The sequence below is a fragment of the Callorhinus ursinus genome, unplaced genomic scaffold (genome assembly GCF_003265705.2).
Source record: "Callorhinus ursinus isolate GAN/ISIS: 27379988/994484 unplaced genomic scaffold, GSC_fseal_2.0 scaffold25, whole genome shotgun sequence".
In the NCBI taxonomy this organism is placed as follows: Eukaryota; Metazoa; Chordata; class Mammalia; order Carnivora; family Otariidae; genus Callorhinus; species Callorhinus ursinus.
Genome location: NW_027397087.1, coordinates 23,337,387 through 23,358,429, shown reverse-complemented (window position 1 = coordinate 23,358,429; position 21,043 = coordinate 23,337,387). Strand labels below are relative to the sequence as shown.

Genomic DNA, 21,043 nt, shown 5'->3' with positions numbered 1-21,043 from the left:
TATGGGCACCATCTACCACCTCCCCAAGTTGTGTTCAACTTTCAAGTTAGACATGGAAACTCTGGTGTTGGACCCATTTTTTAACACCTTTCCTCTTTGTAGATGATCAGTCCCTGAAGCTTCCTCAAGTCCTTAGCCTCCCCTTTGGATAAAAAGCCTCTCATTCCTAAACCTCCTTGAATCAGGAGAAAAGACTTTTGATGGAGGTACACTGACATTAAAGAATATACAGAAGCCATTTGGAAGCACAGAATCAGAAAATATTTGAGCTGCAAGGGGCTTTAGAAACCACCTGGCCCTACCACCCTCTTTCCAAGGCCCGCTGGCTTTACAGATACAACTCTTGTGCTCATGAGCCTACATCTGGACCCAGAGACCAGAGTTCTAATCCTGGCTCTGCTACTTAGCTAGACACCTTGTTCCAGTCATTTCTCTCTGCTGGCCTCAGCCTGTTGATCCATAAAACAAGGGGACTGGAGATCAGCAGTTCCTTCCCATTCTGACTTTCTGTGAAATCAAACCAAGGGTCTGGTCTCACGGTCAATAATAATGAAAATGGGACCATCTGGGCAATGGGAGAGTTCAGGGCCTTGCAGAATTAAGAAACCAACTATCTTCAGACTCACTTGAATTTCCTGGCTGTGATATGGTGCCTTTCTTTTCTTTTTCTCCCTCTTCTTCTTTTTAACAATAATTTTTAATCTTTTCATGATAAAGCTCCTCGGTCTGCCCCGGGCCAAGAGGCTGGACCATAACTAGCAACCAGTCAGGGTACCTGGGTCACCACTGACCCTGTTCTAACAGCTGACCTCACGGCCTGGGGCGCCAGTGGGATGGCAGATCGGAAGTAACGGTGGGGAAGAAAAACCAGAAAGTCAGTACCCGTACCAACCAGGTCTGAGCTCAGGGGAGGTGCAGCATCTCCCAGTTAGCCAGGAGTGAGAAGATGCTCCAGAGAGAAGGAAAGGGAGCCTGGCCAACCCCTCTGGATGGCAGCAGGAAGGGAAAGCCAAGGCTACTGACTAAACCAGACCCAGAGCAGGGCCAGGCTGGAGGCCAGGGGAAACTGGGCGTGCACTAAGAAGGAGCAGGAAAAGGGAGAGGCTCCGAGACCGCACCAGAAATGGCCTCCCAGCCACCGGGGCCCACTGCTGCGCCCACTCTGTGTGGTTGGCACTGCTGCTCTAAGAGCTGTTACTGGACAACATTAGGTTCGTGGGGAAGGGGATGATCCCAACATGAAAATCTGTTTATCTGACGAGTCATTTGCGTAGAACTGGGAAGGACAGTAATAGCCGTGGGACCTTTAAGAGGAGGGTAAAAAGATAAGAGCCAAATGAACTTGGAGGAGAGGCAGAAACGATTGTTTGCATATCTGGAAACTAAAGCCAAGGAAGCTGTTTCTGGTGAATGTTAACACTCTGTCCTGAACACTTCCAGGTTAATTTGCATAGGAGACGCAGGACTCAGCCAGAAGGGTGACAGCGGGTGGCACTGGCCTGGTGAGCTCCCAGCAAATCAGATTACTCACGAGAGCAATCGGAAGCAGAAGTGGATTGACAACACACATCTGGAGGACCCCGAGTCTCTCTGCTTCCCTGTCGGCATGCATAGGATTTCTTTTCTTGCGAAATAATTTCTAAGTTAGGGAAACGTGCTTCACAGCCTCTGGGAGCTCCTTGCCACGCAGGACTACAGACCGCCTGTGATTAAGTCTGTCTGTCTTGTGCCTGGGTGGGGCTTCCTGAAACCGGGGCTACAGGGAGCAGGGGCTGATGTGCTGTTCTAGGCACTGACTCGCAAGACCCACTTGGGTATCTGCTGGAGAAAGGGCCGCCTCTAGCATGGAGCTCAGGATCTAAACTCCCATTTTAACAAAGGCAAAAACAAATTCAACTCAAAGGTTGAGAGCCTCCGCTCGGAAGCACTTCCTTTCATTTCCTTCACGTCGTGGCGGGGTCTTTACTGGGGCCATGCCTGAAGGATCCCGATGCATAATGTTCTGAAGACATCCCGTGACTTGCTTTTCTACAAAGGCACACGGCCCACACCTGGTGAGACGTGCCTGCCCCCGCAACAGAGGGCCCCCAGGCTAACGGTGAGCAGATGAGTACCTGCAGGCCGATGGAGTCCGACGTTAAGGCTGAGTTCGTGGCATTAAAACTGTCCAGGGCCGACGACTGTGCCTGGACATGATTCTCGAGATATTCCTGCCGAGCCTGGGAAGCCTGGGCAGAGGATGAGGTAGTTACACAAAGCCCTATATACCCGCAACAAGTTTCAGTTAGGCTAGAACCTTCTCCTGATAGTTCAAGTAGAGCTTAAGATTACAAAGTCAACATCTGCATGACCCAGAGAGGGGAAAAACATGAACACTTTTCCTTCACATGTCCCCCCGCAGGGCCTCGCTTGGTCCTCACAACGCATGCGGCAGCCAGAACACCCCCCTTTATATGGTGGAGGAAACCGAATCCGAGGAGGTCAGGGATTTGCACACCAGCAGCTGAGAAGAGGCCCTGCTGCGCCTAGGACCCAGTTGGAACATCTTCTCCTGCCATCTAAGAGCTCTTCTTACTCATCACGGAAAGAACATACGTGGGGCTCACGCCCTTCTCAAGCGTGTTATGGGGCTGCCACTGCTGTTGTGTGGTCTTTGCTGGGCGTGCGTGTTTAGCACGTTGGAGACGCTTTCATCAGAGAGAGTTCCAGCAGTGTCATGCCAGACGTGCAAGAAGGGCTGGCTATACCGCAGCAGGAGGCAGGGGAAGTAGAGGTAAGGGCTCGGGGTAGGCTCAAGGGTGGACGCCCGTGGGGTGTGTGGGCCCACGGAACGGGCGGTGGCCTGTGTGGGGGGACCTGTCCCTGCGGGCCGGTGAGAACAGGCTGGGCTGGGCGGCTGTGGCGCGTTTATCTGCCCCCACCCCTATAATCAAGGCCATGGCTCTTGCTTCAGCAGATCACCGCCCAGCCAAGCCACGCGCCAAACTCTAAGGCAAGACTGTTGCAACCGTGCTTCCTTCCTACAGATATTTACCTTTATGGAAAGTGTGTCATATGTACGTGCACTTTTTTTGCTTCAACATTATGAATCACAAGTATAAAAAAAAATTTTCTTTCCTCACAGGCATTAGCTTGTTTAAACCAGAGGAATGTTATTTTTTCTTAAATTCAAAAGTAATACCTTCACGTAGTTCAAACGTTTACAAAATATAAAAGGTAGACACTAAAATAAATCAATCACTCCTGTCCCATCTGCTCAGGTACCACCTTGCCCGCTCTGCCCCTCAACTAAGAATCACGGTTAATTGGTTTCTGGATTATCCTTCTAGTAACTACTTTTGCACCCACAGAACTATCTAACCATACTTATTTTCCCCTCCTGTTTTACACAAGTGGTAGCTCACTGTACATATTTCCTTGTATCTCTTTTTTTTTGTTTGTTTACCATTTACTCTGTGTCTTTGAGATCTTTCCGTATCTCTTTCTGAGGAGCTTACTTGCTCTTTTTATTCTTACCTCCCCCTCTCCCATTCCCTCCTCCTCATTTTTTTTAAAGATTTATTTTTAGAGAGAGAATGGGGGCACGGGGGGGCAAAGGGAGAGAGACTTAAGCCTTAAGCACACTCCACACACAGCGCAGAGCCTGATGCAGGGCTCGATCCCACAACTCTGAGATCACAACCTGAGCAGAAATCAAGAGTCTGATGCTCAGCTGACTGAGCTACCCAGGAGCCCCCTTCTTTTTTTTAGTTCTGTGTTTTCTATTGGAGAGTGGTAATTTATTTTACTTTCCCCCTTTTTTTTTGTTTTTTTTTTTTTTTTTTTTTTTTTTGGACAGAGAGAGACAGTGAGAGAAGGAACACAAGCAGGGGGAGTGGGAGAGGGAGAAGCAGGCTTCCCGCCGAGCAGGGAGCCTGATGTGGGGCTCGATCCCAGGACCCTGGGATCATGACGTGAGCCGAAGGCAGACGCTTAACGACTGAGCCACCCAGGTGCCCCTTACTTTCCCCTTCTTGATGGACATTTAGGTCTCCAATCTTGTTACTGTTGCAAACAATGCTGTGATACCTAAGCTCATACATACGTCATTTCACATGTGAGAGTTTATAGAATACATTCTTCAGAACAGAATTGCTAAGTCACAGGATAGAGGCCTTTGCAGTTTTGTAGATACTGCCAAACTGCTCACCCTCAGAGGGATTCAGAATTACGTCCTACCCGGCCATCCGCCTGTTCTCCACAGCACTGCTAGTTGTGTCTTGTCCACTCCTACAGGGATGCCAGTCTCATAGGTAAAACTTACATCTCAGGATGGTTTGACTGACTTTCTCTTACTGAGAATGAGGCAGAGCATCCTGTCAGACATTTAAGAGTTCTTCATCCTTCTTTTACTATAAGTTATGTATAACAAATATTTTCCCTATTTTTATGAGTTGTGGCCTTTTCTTCTTGATGTCTCTACACTCTTTAAATACTCAGAAAATTAGCCTGTTATCTAGGATATGACGGGCAAATCATTTTTGCTAGGTTTCTCATGGGACTTTGGTGTTTTTGCCAGCACATCTTTCATTTCAGTGTAGTCAAAGTTACGAAACTTTTCCTTTGCAGTTTTGGGATTTCATGTCAGAGTAACAGAAAGTCTTCCCCATCCCAAGAGTATAAAAGAACCCACAGAAGTTTTCTTCTGGCACTTTTAAATATCATCTTCAGAATTTAAGTCTTTGATCTCTTTGGAATTCCTCCAGATATAAGTCTGTCATGACAGCATATAAGTTGTCCCCATGGCATATACTGACTTGTCCATTTCCCTGCCTTTATCTGAGTTGCTACCTTTATCATATATTGGTGTACATTTCCGGGCTTTTTTCATGGATGCTTATTTATTCATGTGTCAATATGATACTGTCCTAATCTTTGAGGCTCTCTCAGCTTCTTGTAATATTAGTAGAGCTAGTCTTCCTCATTGCCTTTTTTCCCCCAGAATTTCCTCAACTCTTCATATTTATTTTCTGTATACTGTGGAATCTTCTAGTCCAGTTGTAGAAACAGCATAAAAATCTCTTGGCACTTTTATGGAGTTACATTACATTCATACACTAACCTGAACAGTACTCACATCTTACGAAGTTGGCGCTTCCTGTCTAAGCACATGGTATGTCTTTCCTCTTGGTGCAGTTTACTCCTAGATATTTGGTAGTTTTCTGTTGTTCTTATTTCTTCTTACCAGTTGTTTTTCGTATACTGAAATCTATTTGTTTGTATCTATTAATTTTTTTACCCTACTACCTTACAAAATTGTTTTTTATAAGTTTTTTTTTTCATTGGTTCACTTGTGCTTTCTGGGTATATAGTCATATAGTTTGTAACAGTGACAGTTTTACATCTACCTGTCCAGTTTTTATACCTCTAAATTCATTTCTCTTGTTTAATTCCATTGGCTAGTCTCTCAGGTACAATGGTAAATAGTAACGATGATAGCTAGCTTCCTCGTCTTATCCCTGACTGTGGAGGGAATGCTTTGAATGTAAAGATTATTCTTGCCACAAAAACATCCCTTTAAATAATAAACTTAATTCTGTGATAAAATTCCCTCAGTTCATTTAAAATATGATTCCACTCGCGAAGAACATCATAAACTCAAATATGTTCAGGCACCAGCCACTCAGAGGGAGTGCTAAGCCCTACCACCCCTCCATATTTCCAAGTCACTGAAATATTCACTTACTGACAATTCCTGGGTGAGCTGTCGAATCTTCTGTCTCATTTCATCATAGTCTCCATACATTCGCTTCCTTACTTTTTCCAAAGTGGCTCTCACCTGCAGCCCACAGAGACGCTAGTTAGAGATCAAGCTATAACATTTTCATGTGAAGTTTGCTGAAACCCAAATGACAGGAGGGCCCCACAAAAAAACAATTTTAAGAACATGACAGTTTGGGGGATGCCCGGGTGGTTCAGTCGGTTAAGCGTCTGCCTTCAATTCAGGTCATGATCCCAGGGTCCTGGGATCAAGTCCCGCATCGGGCTCCTTGCTAGGCAAACTTCTGCCTGCTGTTCCCCCTGCTTGTGCTCTCTTGCTCTCTCTCTCTGACAAATAAATAAATATTTTTAAAAATATAATAACAACATGACAGTTTGGGAGATTAAGTGAGAAAATCACTCCTAATATCTAGTTAGAAGCCAAGAGAATTATCCAAATAATACCAATAATGATAAATATACCTTATGATTATATATGATTATAATTATTAACAAAGGTTAATTATCCAAATAATAAGCTCTGAAGAAAAAATGGTTTGTTGAAATTCAGCTATCACCTATCAAAACACATTCAGGCAAGACTTACCCCTTTTCCTATCGTGCATTTTTATAAGTAGAAAATTTATAACAAGTCGGCTCTACAAACAGGTGGCTAGCAGAACCAAAAAAACCCAAACCAAAAAGCAACCTCTAATTTTCCCTGTCTCTGCTCTGACTACCAAAGAGCAATATCTGGAATATACAGCAGGGAAGTATGAGCTTAGAGAGACCATAAATTTGAACATTAGTTCCTCAATAATCACCAATAATACACAAGGCACAAAATATAACAAAGGTCAGGGTGATCCCCTAAACACCTGTTTACACAACCACTGATTAAGTTCCTCTATAGCAGCGCTTCTGAAGGAGTAACCAGGTCCTTAAAAATTTTATAAATAAAAACAAAAAAAACCTTGACACCATCTCCTCCCTTCCTCTGCTGCCCCTCTGATGGAGAGCTCAGGGGTCCTCAAATAGAAAAGAAGTCTCGGGCGCCTGGGTGGCTCAGATGGTTGAGCATCTGCCTTCGGCTCGGGTCATGATCCCAGGGTCCTGGGATCGAGTCCCGCGTCGGGCTTCCTGCTCCTTGGGAGCCTGTTTCTCCCTTGGCTTCTCTCTCTCTCTCTCTCTCTGTCCCTCATGAATAAATAAATAAAATCTTAAAAAAAAAAAAAAAAAAAGAAAGAAAAGAAGTCTCAAGGGAGCCCTCTACAGAGAGCTCCAGAACTTTTACCACAGAAAGGGCTGGAAGGCAGCAGTTGGTTGGGATAAGGGGTATGTAGGGGACAGCAAGGCGGGGGGGGGGGGGAGAGACTTCACCATGAAGCTGTATTTGCATAGCCAGCACATGGTTTTAAATCAGACTGCATGTTTATTAGGGCTTACTGCATCTTGGTGAAGGTTTCGGCAGCAGGGTCCGAGTCAAGGTGCCAAGCCTTCCCTAAATGAATTCTGATAACAGAGTCTACTTTCGTGCTGTTATCTACAAACATTTTGGGAAAATGAGGCCCAAAACACAACTCTTCACACTGGGCAGACAGAATGGCTTTCACTGTGGCCCTGAGTTGGCGCTCATGCTGCTCACCAGGGTGCAGTGGGCTGGCTCTCAAGCCGGGTGGCAAATACTTCAGGAAGCCAGCTGGGCCAGGCTCACTCATGGCAAGAGAGAACCAACAACCCCATAAACATGCTTCGGGATAAGCAGGCCCGGGGTGGATCTGAAGTCACCTGTAGAAAGTGGGACTTGGAAATTAACTTTAAGTTGCAGGTCCCAGTGAAGGCTGGTAATTCAGGCCAGAACCACCCCTGTGTCCTAGGCACACGTCACCCCTGGTTCACAACCAGCCTCCACCTGCTGTTTGTGTCTTGGGCAACTGGCGACTCTCAGCTGTGCTTCAAAGGTTTACATCTGAAGCAGTAACATGTTATCTAAGATATATGAGAAGGGACTAAGTATTTCCATGAGAAAAACGGGGAGATGAGGAATGTTCCTGTTGCTTCTATATAGGAAAAATTATTAAAAGTCGTATCTGAGGGGTAGGATGAGTAGGGATTTGAGGCTGGTGGTTGTCACACTTGTCCTGCGCTTTTGTGTGTGTACCTTTTCGGTTTTTTTCATTTTCTCTGTTAAGCCTTTATTATTATTATTTTTAATCAAGACGTTTTTATTCCTTTTAATTATGTAAGTATCCAAATCTTTCAAGACTCATGAAAGAGGGTGCCCAAAATAGTTATTATTTTTAATATTTGATAAGAGATGTTCTTTTAAAAAAATCCCTACGAAAGCTGACAACATGACTTTGTGTCTTCTCTGCAAACACTCCAAATAAAAAGCTGGCAGTTTTGACTTCAGGGGTCCCCTCCCAACCTCCACAATCTATACAGGAAAAAACTGAAGTGCAGAGAGAACAAAAGCTTGGCTGGGCCAGACACAGAGGTGGACATTGAACCGAGGTCCAGCGGGTACCCCACTGCCCCACACTGTTCTGCTCCTCCACATGAGCACTTTCTAGTCCACAGGCTGGTGCTTAGGGCCCATCAGTGTCAGAGAAACTCATTCCCTCTCCATCTAATCACACTGATTTGGTCAACAAAGGCACTGGGAGGCCAAAGAACCAAAAAGGAATGGAGGTGGGTGGATGGATGGATGGATGGATGGATGGATAGAGAACAGATGAAAAGAAATGAAAAATTTAGAATTTAGAAGGAAATGCTCCTTAACCATCTAATTAAATGATGGAATTGTGGATGGTTTTATTTTCTTATTATACATTTTTGTATTTTCCAAATTCCTTTGAAAAAAGTGTGTAATTAAAAAACTAAGAAATGTAATATTAAACATGAAGAAATGACATTGATTGGCCTGAGATGGACAGTGTCTACTGTGTTTGACTTCTCAGCATCTGTTTCAACACAACTGATTGGTCTGAACCAGCCATAATCAATTCCATTCCCCTCACCAGGGGATCCATCCAGGGATGGATTGGGAATGGGCATGTGACCCAATCCTGGCCAATGAGACATGAAGAGAAGCCTAATAAAGGGCCTCTAAAAAGAAACAAGAGATAAGTGGCTTCTTTTCTTCCTCGAGACACCATGATATTTTCAGATGATGCCACGAGCCTGAAGCTGAAGGACAGAACCAAGGGAAACTCAGACAAGTAGGAAGGGAGTCTGGACGTGCCCTGGTCAGAGCCTACCTACCCCTACACATATCCCCACACGAGACAAATTTCCTTTCTGAGTTGGCTTCTCTGTTCCTTACAACCAAAAGCAACCAAATGTATACAGTTTTTGAAACTCATGTGCTGGGAATGGAACGTCCAACATAATAAGCAAAAATCACTTAAAAGCCTCCATATTATACACGGAAGATGGGAGTTATTTGGTCTCCTGAGCATCCCTTAGTCACCTCCAGCAGTTCACTCTAGACCTCACTGCAGAATTACATCTGCACCTTTAACATTACTGTGAAGATATGTAGAAACATTTCCATCCAAAATGGTAATGCTAGGAATTCTTCCAAAAGGCCTTATTACATTCATGTCCATGCTTCCCACTCCACCGTCTCACATGCTACAAAAGGAGTAAACAAAACAAACAAACATCCTTAAATGACTCACGTCTCTGATGTAGTTCATCTCTTCTTTCAGCTGATTGGTGGACCACCCGTAAACCACCATTTCCTTCTGCTCATTTGGATCCGATCTCCGCACCACGCCGTAGACAACACCCTGAGGAAGTTTCCTGGTTGGCTCCCCATTGCTTAGGTCAAGGTGCTTCCAGAAGGGAGAAAAGAGTAAAGAATAATGACTGTTTAGGCCTCGTGGGAGCAGCTGTGAGAAGGGGTACACTGGGTCTGGGCATGCGGGCTGTGCGGGCACTGAGGAGCGGGTGGCAAGGAGGGGCCGGAGGAGACCCAGCCACTCACCCTTCTCCCGCTTGCACCTGGCCTGGGCTGGGCCAGCTTTTGCCCTAGAGGAAGGGCATCTTTCTCAAATTTCTACCGAAGCCCTATCCACCCATCTAAGAGTGCATCTGCAGGGCCCCTCCGTCCCGGACGGGCGCCCTTCTCATTCTCACGAAGGTGCCAGATGGACCTGTGTCGTCCCTTCAGAACGAGAGCAAGTGTCTGCACTCTCACAGTCCTGATGTCCTGGTCATGCTGCTTTTCCCCACGATATCAGTTCCTCTGGATACCTTCAACCTCATCGTGCTAAATATGACCCTTGAAATGCATGAGGTTGACATACTGCAGGAAGAATGCTGGCTGCCCTCTGGCAGCCAAATTGTCCCCTGAGGGTAGGACTGACCCTGGATCAGCTCTGAGCAAAGGAGGGCAGGGGGATGAGTACACAGCCTGTTGTGACCATTCATGAAATATTTCTGAAAAGCCAGGCAAAAGAACCTTCCAGCACCTTAATTCCTTCACCTAAAGCTTTGATTGGTGTTGAAATGCAAACGCCCTTGGGAAGGGGTAATATATCCAAGTCCTAACACACCTTTATAGAATGAAGGCTCAAGAAGCCCGAGAAAGGGAAATTAAGATTTGTTCAGCTTCTACCATAAACCAGATACGTTCCTTAGCACGTTGAATCTTTACAACCACTCTGGGACAGAGCGATGAGCCTCTCCGCTTGATAGCTGAGAAAACCAAAATTCAGAGGGGTTAAATAGCTTGCTTCCAGCCACATATCCAGATTCAAGGCCGATTCTCTGACACGAAGTATACCTCCCCATACTGCAGGCTTTGTTAGGTGCAGGACACCAGAGTAAGAGCCCCCATGAGGGAGAAGGAAGGGCAGGACAAAACCAGGGACTGAGAATTCATAGACAAACCAACCTACATCCAGTCTCCCCTGGGGCTGACGCTGGTACCTTGATAATCACAGTACAGAAACCTGAATTCCATAATGGCAACTCTGCTCTCCCACTAATTTTTTATTTTTTTAAGATTTATTTATTTAGAGAGAAAGAGAAAAAAAACATGAGTGGAGGAGGGGCAGGAGGGGGAGAGAGTCTCAAGCAGACTCTGTGCGGAGCCCGACTCAGGGCTCAATTCCACAACCCTGAGATCACAACCTGAACTGAAATCAGGAGTCGGATGCCCAACCAACTGAGCCACACAGGTGCCCCTCCCACTAATTTTTTTTTTAAGATTTTTATTTATTTATTTGAGAGAGTGAGAATGAGAGATAGAGAGAGCACATGAGAGGGGGGAGGGTTGGAGGGAGAAGCAGACTCCCCACTGAGCGGGGAGCCTGATGCGGCACTGGATCCCAGGACTCCAGGATCATGACCTGAGCTGAAGGCAGTCGCTTAACTGACTGAGCCACCCAGGTGCCCTCTCCCACTAACTTTTAAACCACGTTGCATAAATTCCTTCCATGTACCTGCAAAATATTTTTGGCATACAAAATTGTAATTTGCATTTTATTGTATTTGTTTTTTAAAGATTTTATTTATTCATTTGAGACACAGAGATAGAGAGAGAGAGAGAGAGAGCATGAGCGGGGCGAGAGGCAGAGGGAGAGGGAGAAGCAGGCTCCCTGCTGAGCCAGGAGCCTGACGTGGGGCTCGATCCCAGGAAGCTGGGATCATGACCTGAGCCGAAGGCAGACGCTTAACCATCTGAGCCACCCAGGTGCCCCTGTAATTTGCATTTTTAAAATCATTCATTTGGGCAGAATAAAAACTTTATGATTCCATTCATTTAAAGTTTGTCAAAGAACGGTCTAAAAAGATACATGACAAATTATTAATAGTAATGACCTCTAAGGAGGGGACGGTGTAGGGGGGCAGGGGTACTGGGTATCAGAACATCTTTCAATTCTTTCTTTATACCCATTTGTATTGCTTGTCTGTCTAGGATTGGAGCTTTAAAAAAAAAACTAGAAAACAAAACATCCATTGCTTCCCACCCTTCGGTACATATTTGGCAAGAGATGGGCTATGAGGGGCTGTGACACTCTGTATCTGTTTCCAGAAAATGATTCCGCTTGAGTCCTTGGTGCTTGGGCCCCACAGGCACTAAAGCAACTCTTGAAATTTGTATATAAATTTAGGTGGAGAGGCTGTTCCATGGCTCTTGGTGGAGTGACAAGTTGGGATTCCAGACCCCCAGTTTCCCAGACATATAATTAGGAAGAGGAAAAGCTCTAATGCAACTCCCTGCATACCAGGCAACAAAAGCATGCTCTTTCAGTCAGACTCCACCCAGTTCCTGAAAAACAAGCTAATGAGGACAGGAGGCTTTGGTGAAAGGCATTTCTGCAAGTAAAGTCTTTCCCAGATGGACTGGGTTTCAGGAAAATGCTCAGGTGGCCACATACAGAGGACTCTGCCTCCCTGCCCAGTGGAGGGACGAGGACCAGCAGCCGTGGAGGAGAACACACACAATGTCACAGACAACACAACGAGGTCTGCGAAACACAGCTCTAGACGTGGTGGCTCTCACAGTTATGCACGGAAAGACATTGAAGATCTGCGAAGTGAAAAACAGTCATTTCCATATTCCTGGGTTTTGTTTTTAACATGTATGTTTGTGTGCATAAAACATCCAGAAGGATGGAATCCAGACTTTTAATACCAGTGGCCTCAGTTGAAACGGGATTTCATTTTTCTGCCCCTTATGCTTCTGTAGGTCTGATTTTTAGCCAGAAAAAAAAAGGAGGGGGTGTTATCTTTGAATGAATAACTTTCATTTCAGTTTTCAAAAAACTAAAAAATTACTACAAAGCCAAGGATAAATAAAAGAGCCCAGAGAAGGGCCTGGCCCAGGACTCTGGTCAGGAGCGGGCCATCCTCATGGGCCGCTCCACACCGAGAGGGTTCCCAAGGCAGCATGAGCAGCTGCAGCACTGTTTATGAAGAGCGAGCAGGGGACAAATATTGGTTGTCTCTTTTATTACACAGCATCTTCTTTAATCCCCACAGTAACCCTACCACATAAATATTATTAGTTCTCCCAAGGTGGCGACATTCAAGCGCCTGAGTACATCTTCCCAAATCTAAGCTCTTCCCTTTGACCACAAAGCCTTCAATAGCTACGAGTCAGGAGTGAAACGGAATCTCACGTCTCTATGTGGTAGCCCAGACCTCAGGGGCAGGGAAGCCAAGAGCCAGGGCCCCGGGCCGGTCAGGGCCACTGGGAAGAGGCAGGCTCAGCATGGGGAGGCTCCTGGGCTCCATCTTCCCCTATGCCCCGCCCCCCCACCTCCTTTCTGTTCCTTTATCAGTCAACCTCCTTCTTGTCACAGGGCATTACATGGGCCATTCCCTCTGTGTGCAGTGCCCACTGCTGGGCTGAAATGTCTCTCCCTCAAGGACACCTTCACTCAGACTGGTTAAGTCCCTACACCTTCACCACAACCATAACAGAGTGACTATTAGTATCATCCTATACGTAAGGTCTGCTCGCCCATCCACTGGGCCTTGTTGGTCTTCTTTTCCATCACAGTCTCTGACACCTAAGTGACCGACAATGAATTTCTCAATAAATATTTGCTAAATGGAGAGGGAGCTTTAGAAGTTGGAAGAAATTCTGGGGACTTTTCCAGATTATGTAAATATGGTCCAGCTGAAGGGAACATCCTCTGCTCTTCTTAGATGGAGGGACAGGGAGCTGATGTTTGCCCCGGTCATAAAATCTCTATCCAGAGGAGTTGCAAAGGAGCCCAAGACTGCTATCGTTCTGACAAAATGTCAGTATGCTTTTGGTGAAAAACTGGAGAACACAGAAAAAAATAGAAAAAAGTTGACATGTTTAGCACGGTGTCTGTGGCAGAATATTTTTCCTCTCAGGTCCTTTAAAATATCTCCCTATAAGATAAATATTAGTTTTTTAGGCATGATAACAGCATTGTGATTGTATTAAGAGAGAGCCTTTATCTTTCAGAGAAACATGCTTAAATATTTATGATATCTGGGATACAGGGTGGAGGAAGTGGATGAGAGTACAGACCAGGCAGGACTGAGCCTGGGTTGAGGGTTCTGGGGCGGCTGGGTGAAGGGTCAGTGATTCATCACACCATTCAGTCTCCTTTTGTATACGTTTGAAATTCTCTGTAATTAAAAGTTGGGTTGTTTTTTTTTTTTTTAAACTTCTTTGTAAAACTGCTTGGTCGGTATTAAAATATCAAATTCTTAAAAACGTACTAGGCCTACGAAAAGCCTCCTGGGCAGGAAACAATACGAGGCAAAACTGCCTTGAAAACCAAAGCCCTAACAAATGCACAAAACAAAAAGAAAGTCAGAGCCAAAGAAAGGAAAAAGTACCAGCCAACTGAAAGGCATCCCGTAACCCATACGTGAAATGCAGCGGAATTAACAACAAGCGGAATCAGAGAAACGTACGGAGAATCTCGCAGTTAAACTGTTCCCTGGGCTGTACTCATAGCTGAAAACTTACTTACGGGCTCGTGCTATTTTCCCCAGAGATGAATGTAGTGGAAAGTGCCTTAGAAAGAAGGACAAACTACAGAAAAGGAACTTCACCTAAATTCCTGCCGCAAGGGCTTTCCGGCTGCTGGAGAGCTAGACCATATTTCCCAGAATATATGATCTTCCAGGAGATAAGCTCCGTAACGCAGTGACTGGATCTGCCGCATTCACTGCTTTATCCCCAATACTCAGCATAAAGAGATGCTCAATAAATACATTTTGAAGGGAGGGAGGAAGACAGAATATTTGGAATTGGGTCTATGTCAGAAGATTTGTAGCATCTGGTCTTCCAAAACACTGATCTGTGCAAAGGAAGACAATCCTTTGGTCAAGAAGGGTTCTCAGCGAAGAAATACCAGCAGACACACACAGTTTAACATAAATCCAAACCAATGGTGGTAGCCTGCCACAGCCAGCCCGTGGCCCCGGAGGCCAGGACGGGCAGCCGGTCACCTGTCCGGTCTGCCAGTGCGACTTAGATGGACCATTACATGAACTAAATGACATGCAAACTAGAAGCCAAGTTATTTCCAAAACTTCTTGCTTTGAACCTCTTCTTCCAGCCAGGGGGCAGCAGCTGACCCAGGGATGGCTGAGCACTGAGCCAGGGGCATCCTACCTACCTTGCAGGCAAGGGACCACACTGTCAGGAATGTGCTCTGACCTGTGTGTCCATCCTAGCAAATGAGGAGTTCCTAGTCATGAGTCACACTTGACATTTTTTCGTCTCCTTGTGACGAAAATGAACACTACATCCAGCCTGAGAGGGCTTCCCACAGCCTGGGAGGCAAATAGGGAGGGGACAGTCTCCTCAAAGGAATGGATATCTCTCGCTTATTAAGGTATTTGTTATTTCTGAGAATCTCACAGACCGAAGAGACCATTTTATATAAAATAATAATCTCATGCTTGGACAAAGACCAATCATTTTTAATGCTTAAAGAGAAGGAAAAGAACAACCTGTAGCCAAGTAGAAATCCCAAAGGGAGTGTAGTTCTAATAATAGTATCCTGATAGGAGGTAGCTTCTTAAAGCTATTACCTTCTAGCTTCTAGGCAGTCAACAGCTGGTTAGGCCCAACCACCCCAGAGAAAAAGGAAAAGACTATCTGGAGGGCAAAATCAGGAACTTTTTGGCTGGAACCCAGTCACACAGTACACACATCAGGTAACCTTGACTGATAAAATACAAATATCCTCCATAGACCTTCCCTGATAAGAGAAAGTGTGAGGGTTGACATTCCCATGGCCACGTGGCCATGCCACAGAACCCAGCTGGAACTGCAAATCCAGTGTACTAGCGGCGTGGTCTTGTGCAAGTTATTTACTGCACTGAGCTTCAGCGTCCTGAACAGGACAAGGGAGATGATACCACGCACTTCAGAGGGTCGTTCTAGAAATACACAGAATAATACACATAAAAGCTCGTGGACGCTGCTGGGCATACTAGGAGATGTGGAGAGATCCTATTCTTAGTGGTGGGATCTTTCCATTTCTGAGCATCTGGGATCCTGCTGAAGTCTACACGTTTGTCTGGAGGCTTCTGTCTGTCTGCTTCTCTCTTCCTGGGTCTTTTTGCTGTTTGCGTCATAGCCATCGCCGTGACAGTGAGATGTTCACCCCTCGACTGGTCTTGTGGCTCTTCCTAGGATGACAGTCACAATCTCAGGAGGTCAAAAGATGGAAAAGAGCTGTGTAGTCCGATGGGCTTGTAAGCGGCACCGCAGCCGTCCTCGGTGTCTGACGAGGCCGGGGCGGGGGGTGTGGGCTGGAGGGGGGGGGGCGAGACCGCTGGAGCGGCCGGCACAGCCCTGGCCCTGCTTGAACCGCACTCCCTAGGCTTTCCCTCTTTCAGTGATGGACTTCCCTCTATATTCAGTTGGATACAGAGGTCCACAACTAAAGAAATTTGGAAAAACACTGGGTCCAGGCTAATACCTACATTTGCTAGAAGAGAAAACCGAGGCCCAGAGATGACCGGTCTGGCCCGACCACTGTGGTGGCAGGTGAGGGAACCAGCACCGGGACTCAGGCCTCTCGCCATCCTCCCGGGGCTGCTATCTCGGAGAGCACACGGAGTCCTGCACGCCACCGGGGCACCAGCAGCAGCGATCTGAATCCTGGCAGCACGCTCCCCCACCTGGCAACAGCCCGTGCTGTTGTATAAACAGTCACGCCAAGGACGAGGACTCAGCATGCTTACTCATCTAGGGCTTTTAAGGGAAAGGGAACTATAAAGCTGAATGGCAAGGGTTTGCTCCTTTGAAACATTATACTGGGCTATGAAAGTTCCCGACTTTGCATTCATACACACGTACCTGCTCTCCCTCACTGGCGTTCTCAAAGATCTAAAGAGAGACCGCTTCTGTAAAAAGACAGGTCACTAACGGACACCTACACTGGTGGGATGTTAACAGCTACTGAAAATATCATCTGCTTCGAGGCACCTGGGTGGCTCAGTCATTGCGCGTCTGCCTTTGGCTCAGGTCATGATCTCAGGGTCCTGGGATCGAGCCCCGCATCAGGCTCCTCGCTCAGTGGGGAGCCTGCTTCTCCCTCTCCCTCTGCCTGCCGCTCCCCCTGCTTGCTCTCTCTCTCTATCTGACAAATAAATAAAATCAAAAGAAAGAAAAAGAAAGAAAAAGAAAGAAAGAAAGAAAGAAAGAAAGAAAGAAAGAAAGAAAGAAAGAAAGAAAGAAAGAAAAAGAAAGAAAGAAAGGAAGGAAGAAAGAAAGAAAGAAAAATAAAGAAAGAAAAAAATATCATCTGCTTCAAATTACTTTGTCATTTGCAAAAGCCTTCACCACCACACAGACTCAGCAGAGCTCAGGTCGTGCTTGCTAAAATTCAAGTACGCAGTGAGACCCTGATTTAGCTGATAAATCTGTAATAGCTGGTGTTAGTTCTCTTACTGCCTGTGTGTGTGTGTGTGTGTGTGTGTGTGTGTGTGTGTGTGTGTGTCTCTAAGAACACACTACATACAGATTTGCATAGGAATATGCGTACATACATTCACAAAATTCTTTGGAAATGATGGGGGTTAATTTCAACATTACACCAATTTGAATTTTAATGTTCAACAATTTTATAAACATTCTATTCCATATTTATCACTTCCTCAGTATGAAATGTGTACCCACAAACTAAGAGCATTTCCTCTCCCATATTTTTAATAATTTTTAATATATAAACAAAAGCCCACAGCTAATTTATCTGAGTTGTTAATATAATTTCAGGTAACATTCTCAAAGAAATTTGTTTTGGGCTGAATTGTGTCCTGCCAAAAAAGATATGTTGGAGTCCTAACCCCTGGTACCTCCAAACTTAACCTTATTTGGAGAGAGGGCAAATTAAAATGAGGTCATTAGAGTGAGCCCTAATCCAGTATAATGGGTATCAGCATAAAAAGGAGAAAATTTGGACACACACACACACACACACACACACACACACACACACCAGGAGAACACCACGTGAACACTAGGGTTAGGCAGCCACACACCAAGGACTGCCACAGCCACCAGCAGCTGTAAGAAGCAAGGAAGGATTCTTCTAGAGCCTGCAGACAGAGCATGGCCTTGCTGACTGACACCTTGACCCCAGACTTCTAACCTCCAAAACTGTAAGCCGATGTATTTCTGTTGGTTAAGCCATGCAGTTCATGGTACTCTGCTATGGCAGCCCTAAAAACTAAAACAAAACAAAACAACAACAACAAAATCATAAGTCATTCTTGAAGCACCTACTGTGTGCAAGGCAAGGAGCTGGGCTCTGGTACACAAAATAAAAAGACATCACCCATTGCAAATGGCTCTGAGGAAATACCTATGGGGAACAAATGCAAGAAAACACACTCCTTCTCGCTGGTCATCGGGCAATGGGAATGTGAGATGCCTCAGGAGACTCTCACACGGAGGGAGGGTGGGGTCAGAACACTTCCTAAATGTGAATACGTAGGTTCCATTCCAAACTCTCATGCAGCCTAGACCTTTCTGGGTATGTCTATTCATTTAAATGATCCAGATTCACATTTTTAAAATACCAAAATAATGGTAATGCGCTGATGAGATACCTGTATCCTAAAAATACCACATGTAAAGAACACGGAAAACTGGCCCAGCCACCAGCAGGACAGGGCTCAGCAGGACAGAGCTGATGTGCAGGGTGAGCATCTCCCCAGAGAAGCTGGCTCCCAGTCAAGAAAGGAGCAGCTCTCGGAGGTAAAGTCTGCAGAGCGAGAAAGCAAGGCCTGAGGACACGGGCAGAGAGAGGCTCAGATTTACAGGGAAGGGCATACGGATATCAAACTAAGATGCCACGGGCACAGCCCAAGATGAAGATGCAGGAAAGGCAGTTCCAGGAGGGGGAGTAACTCCCAGAAGGCTAAGGGAGAAAAGCAAAGAAGGGCCACTGTGCTTGGCATTCGAAGGGTTGAGCCTGGCCCCGAGTCACTGCCTCTCTAAGCAATATTACAGGCCACTTTGGTGGGTCTTCTCATATATTAGCTCACTTACTCTTTGCAACCAGGCATTACTGTGCTTCCTTTGAAGACAAGGAAACGGAGTGGCAGAGAAACTAAGTGTTTGGGAGCTCATCTGTGGCTGGCAAAAAGCAGTCTCGGGGCTGCCGGTACCTTCTAGAAGAGAAGAACTAAAAGCAGTAGGCAGGAACAGCCTGCCATAAGGGCAGGAAACCTCCCCCTTACCCCCCTGGAGCCCGGGACTCCAGAAAAAGACGCCTCTGCGGTGACTGCCTCCAGAAGTCTCCGAACACACCATCACGAAGCTGGGCAAGATCCACCAGGCGCCAGAGCCCTCCCCTGTAAAGGGTCTCTCTGCGGTGACTTTGGGAAGAGCGCACGGAAGAACGGCCCAGCTGGCATGTATGTGTGGTCAGCTGCCCCCGGGATCCCAGGTGCTCGGAACACACAAAGCATCAGCCACAACGACGTCAAAGAATAAGGCCCAGGCCCGCCCTCCGTCAGCGGCAGCTCCAGCAGGATCCCGGACATGGTCCTACCAGTTCGGCTTCATCGGACACCTGGCAGGCCTTCCCACTTCCCCCTCCGCACCAGCTCCGATCCCCCCAGCCCTTGCACACCCCCGGCCCCTCCAAGAAACCCAAGTCCCCTCCACAGGGAGGGTGGTCCCGAGTTCTTGGCGCCCTGCACTTTTGCGGGGCCACCACGTCCCGGGGGAGGGACAACCATGGTGGAGGCGCATCACGCGGCATTTTCAGGGCCTCCTTGCCCGTGCCTGGCCCCTGACCCCAGTGACTCAAATGCAGGAAGCTGGCCAGGACATGGTGGCAAAATCACTCAGAATGGCCTCACAGCTATACCACCAGTACCTTCTGGTGCAACCACCACCCAAGGACTTCAGTCCTGAGGAAACGGCCGGCCCCACCCTCCTCCACTCTACCCCGATTCCTCGGCAGTGAGTCACCGACGCATCACAGATGGGCGCTTGGCTGCACACCAGGTCCACCCAGCAGCATGCGAGGCCTCCTGGAGCATGTTCTGCCGCCACGGCTCCTGCCCAGTGTTCCTCACAGCCCTGGGCTGCCCCCCGTGCCCACAGGAGGGACTCTGGCCCCCATACCGCCACTTTTACCTGCTTTACATACAAGGGCTCATGATAATATTTGGATTAAAAAAAAAAGAGAGAGTCTTATGGCTTTGAAAAGTTTGAAAAGCACTGTTTAAGACAAAATGGGCACATCTAAGTATATGACTAGGTTACCAACTCCCGCTTGATGTAGAACACGCGCCCTCTCTGCTTGGGAAGACTTGATTCCTCTCAGCGCTGACGTGCCCTCCAGTGCCTCGCAGCAGCAGAAGCCCTTCATAAGCCGCTCCCAGGCACGCAGCTGGGGTCTAGCTCCAACAGACCAGACTCCCCACTTCCCTTGCCGCGCATACGGAGACAGCCACTACGGCCCCTCTCCTTCACTCCCTCCAGCTTAGGCCGCTTCCTCAAAAAGTGCTCCTTCTGATTCCTCATGTGTTAAGCAGCCGTGAGCCCCTGGACACAGCTCAGGTCCAGTGCCCTAAAAGGACAGACAAGGCAACAGAGAGGGCAGAAGGGACACCCCCCCCAGCATCACAGCGCCCCCCCTCCATCTAGTCAACAACAGGTGTCTGGCTGGGTGGTTCTGGTGATGAGCTTTAACCCCCAAACTTCTTCAGAGAATGTTCAAAGCTACACACAGGCTGAGAAAATAGTTCAAGGTACCATTATCACAAGTAAGAAAAGTAAGTGTTATTCAATAATATCGAATATGTGGTTCATATTCAAAACTGTACAATTACCCCAATATAACTTTTACAGATTTTTTTTGATCCCAGATCTAACCAAGGTTCGCTCATTATATTTGATGTTAACCCTCCTTATAGTCTCCTTTTGGCCAAATGTTTTTGCAGAATGTCCCACATGTGGGCTTTGTTTCCTTATTATTCGATTTAGTTGAACAAGTTGGCATGAACATCACATAGGTGATATCGGGCACTCCTTGGCTGCATCACTTCGGGAGCCCATAGGTCAGGCTGCCCCCTTCCTGGGAAAGCTAGACTGGAGCTTTGGTTGAAATGCTGGCTGCCAGACTGTACCATTGTACCTGTGGAGCCAGGAGGTAACGTGTGAGGGCATGCTCTGGGAGCGTGTGAAAACACTGTTCCATGATAATCTTCCACCAACTAGCCTTTGCATCCACTGATGAACTGACCTAGGGGTTACAAAATAGAGATTTTCCGAGTTTATCAGCTGAAGTTCTAAAAAGAGCTTGCCCTTTGTAAATCTCTGATG

At 46.7% G+C, this 21,043-nt stretch overlaps 1 protein-coding gene across 2 annotated transcripts in view; it reads right to left on the bottom strand.

Annotated features, from left to right (window-relative positions):
• Positions 1-21,043, bottom strand: part of MYZAP (myocardial zonula adherens protein) — an 86,175-nt gene that overhangs the window by 52,088 nt on the left and 13,044 nt on the right. For both annotated transcript variants that reach the window (XM_025883829.2, XM_073877076.1), the window contains exons 3-5: positions 9,423-9,578; positions 5,726-5,818; positions 2,115-2,228 (exon numbers count right to left, since the gene is read on the bottom strand). In XM_025883829.2, coding sequence (XP_025739614.1) covers positions 2,115-2,228; positions 5,726-5,818; positions 9,423-9,578 — 363 coding nt within the window. The remainder of the gene's footprint in view (positions 1-2,114; positions 2,229-5,725; positions 5,819-9,422; positions 9,579-21,043) is intronic.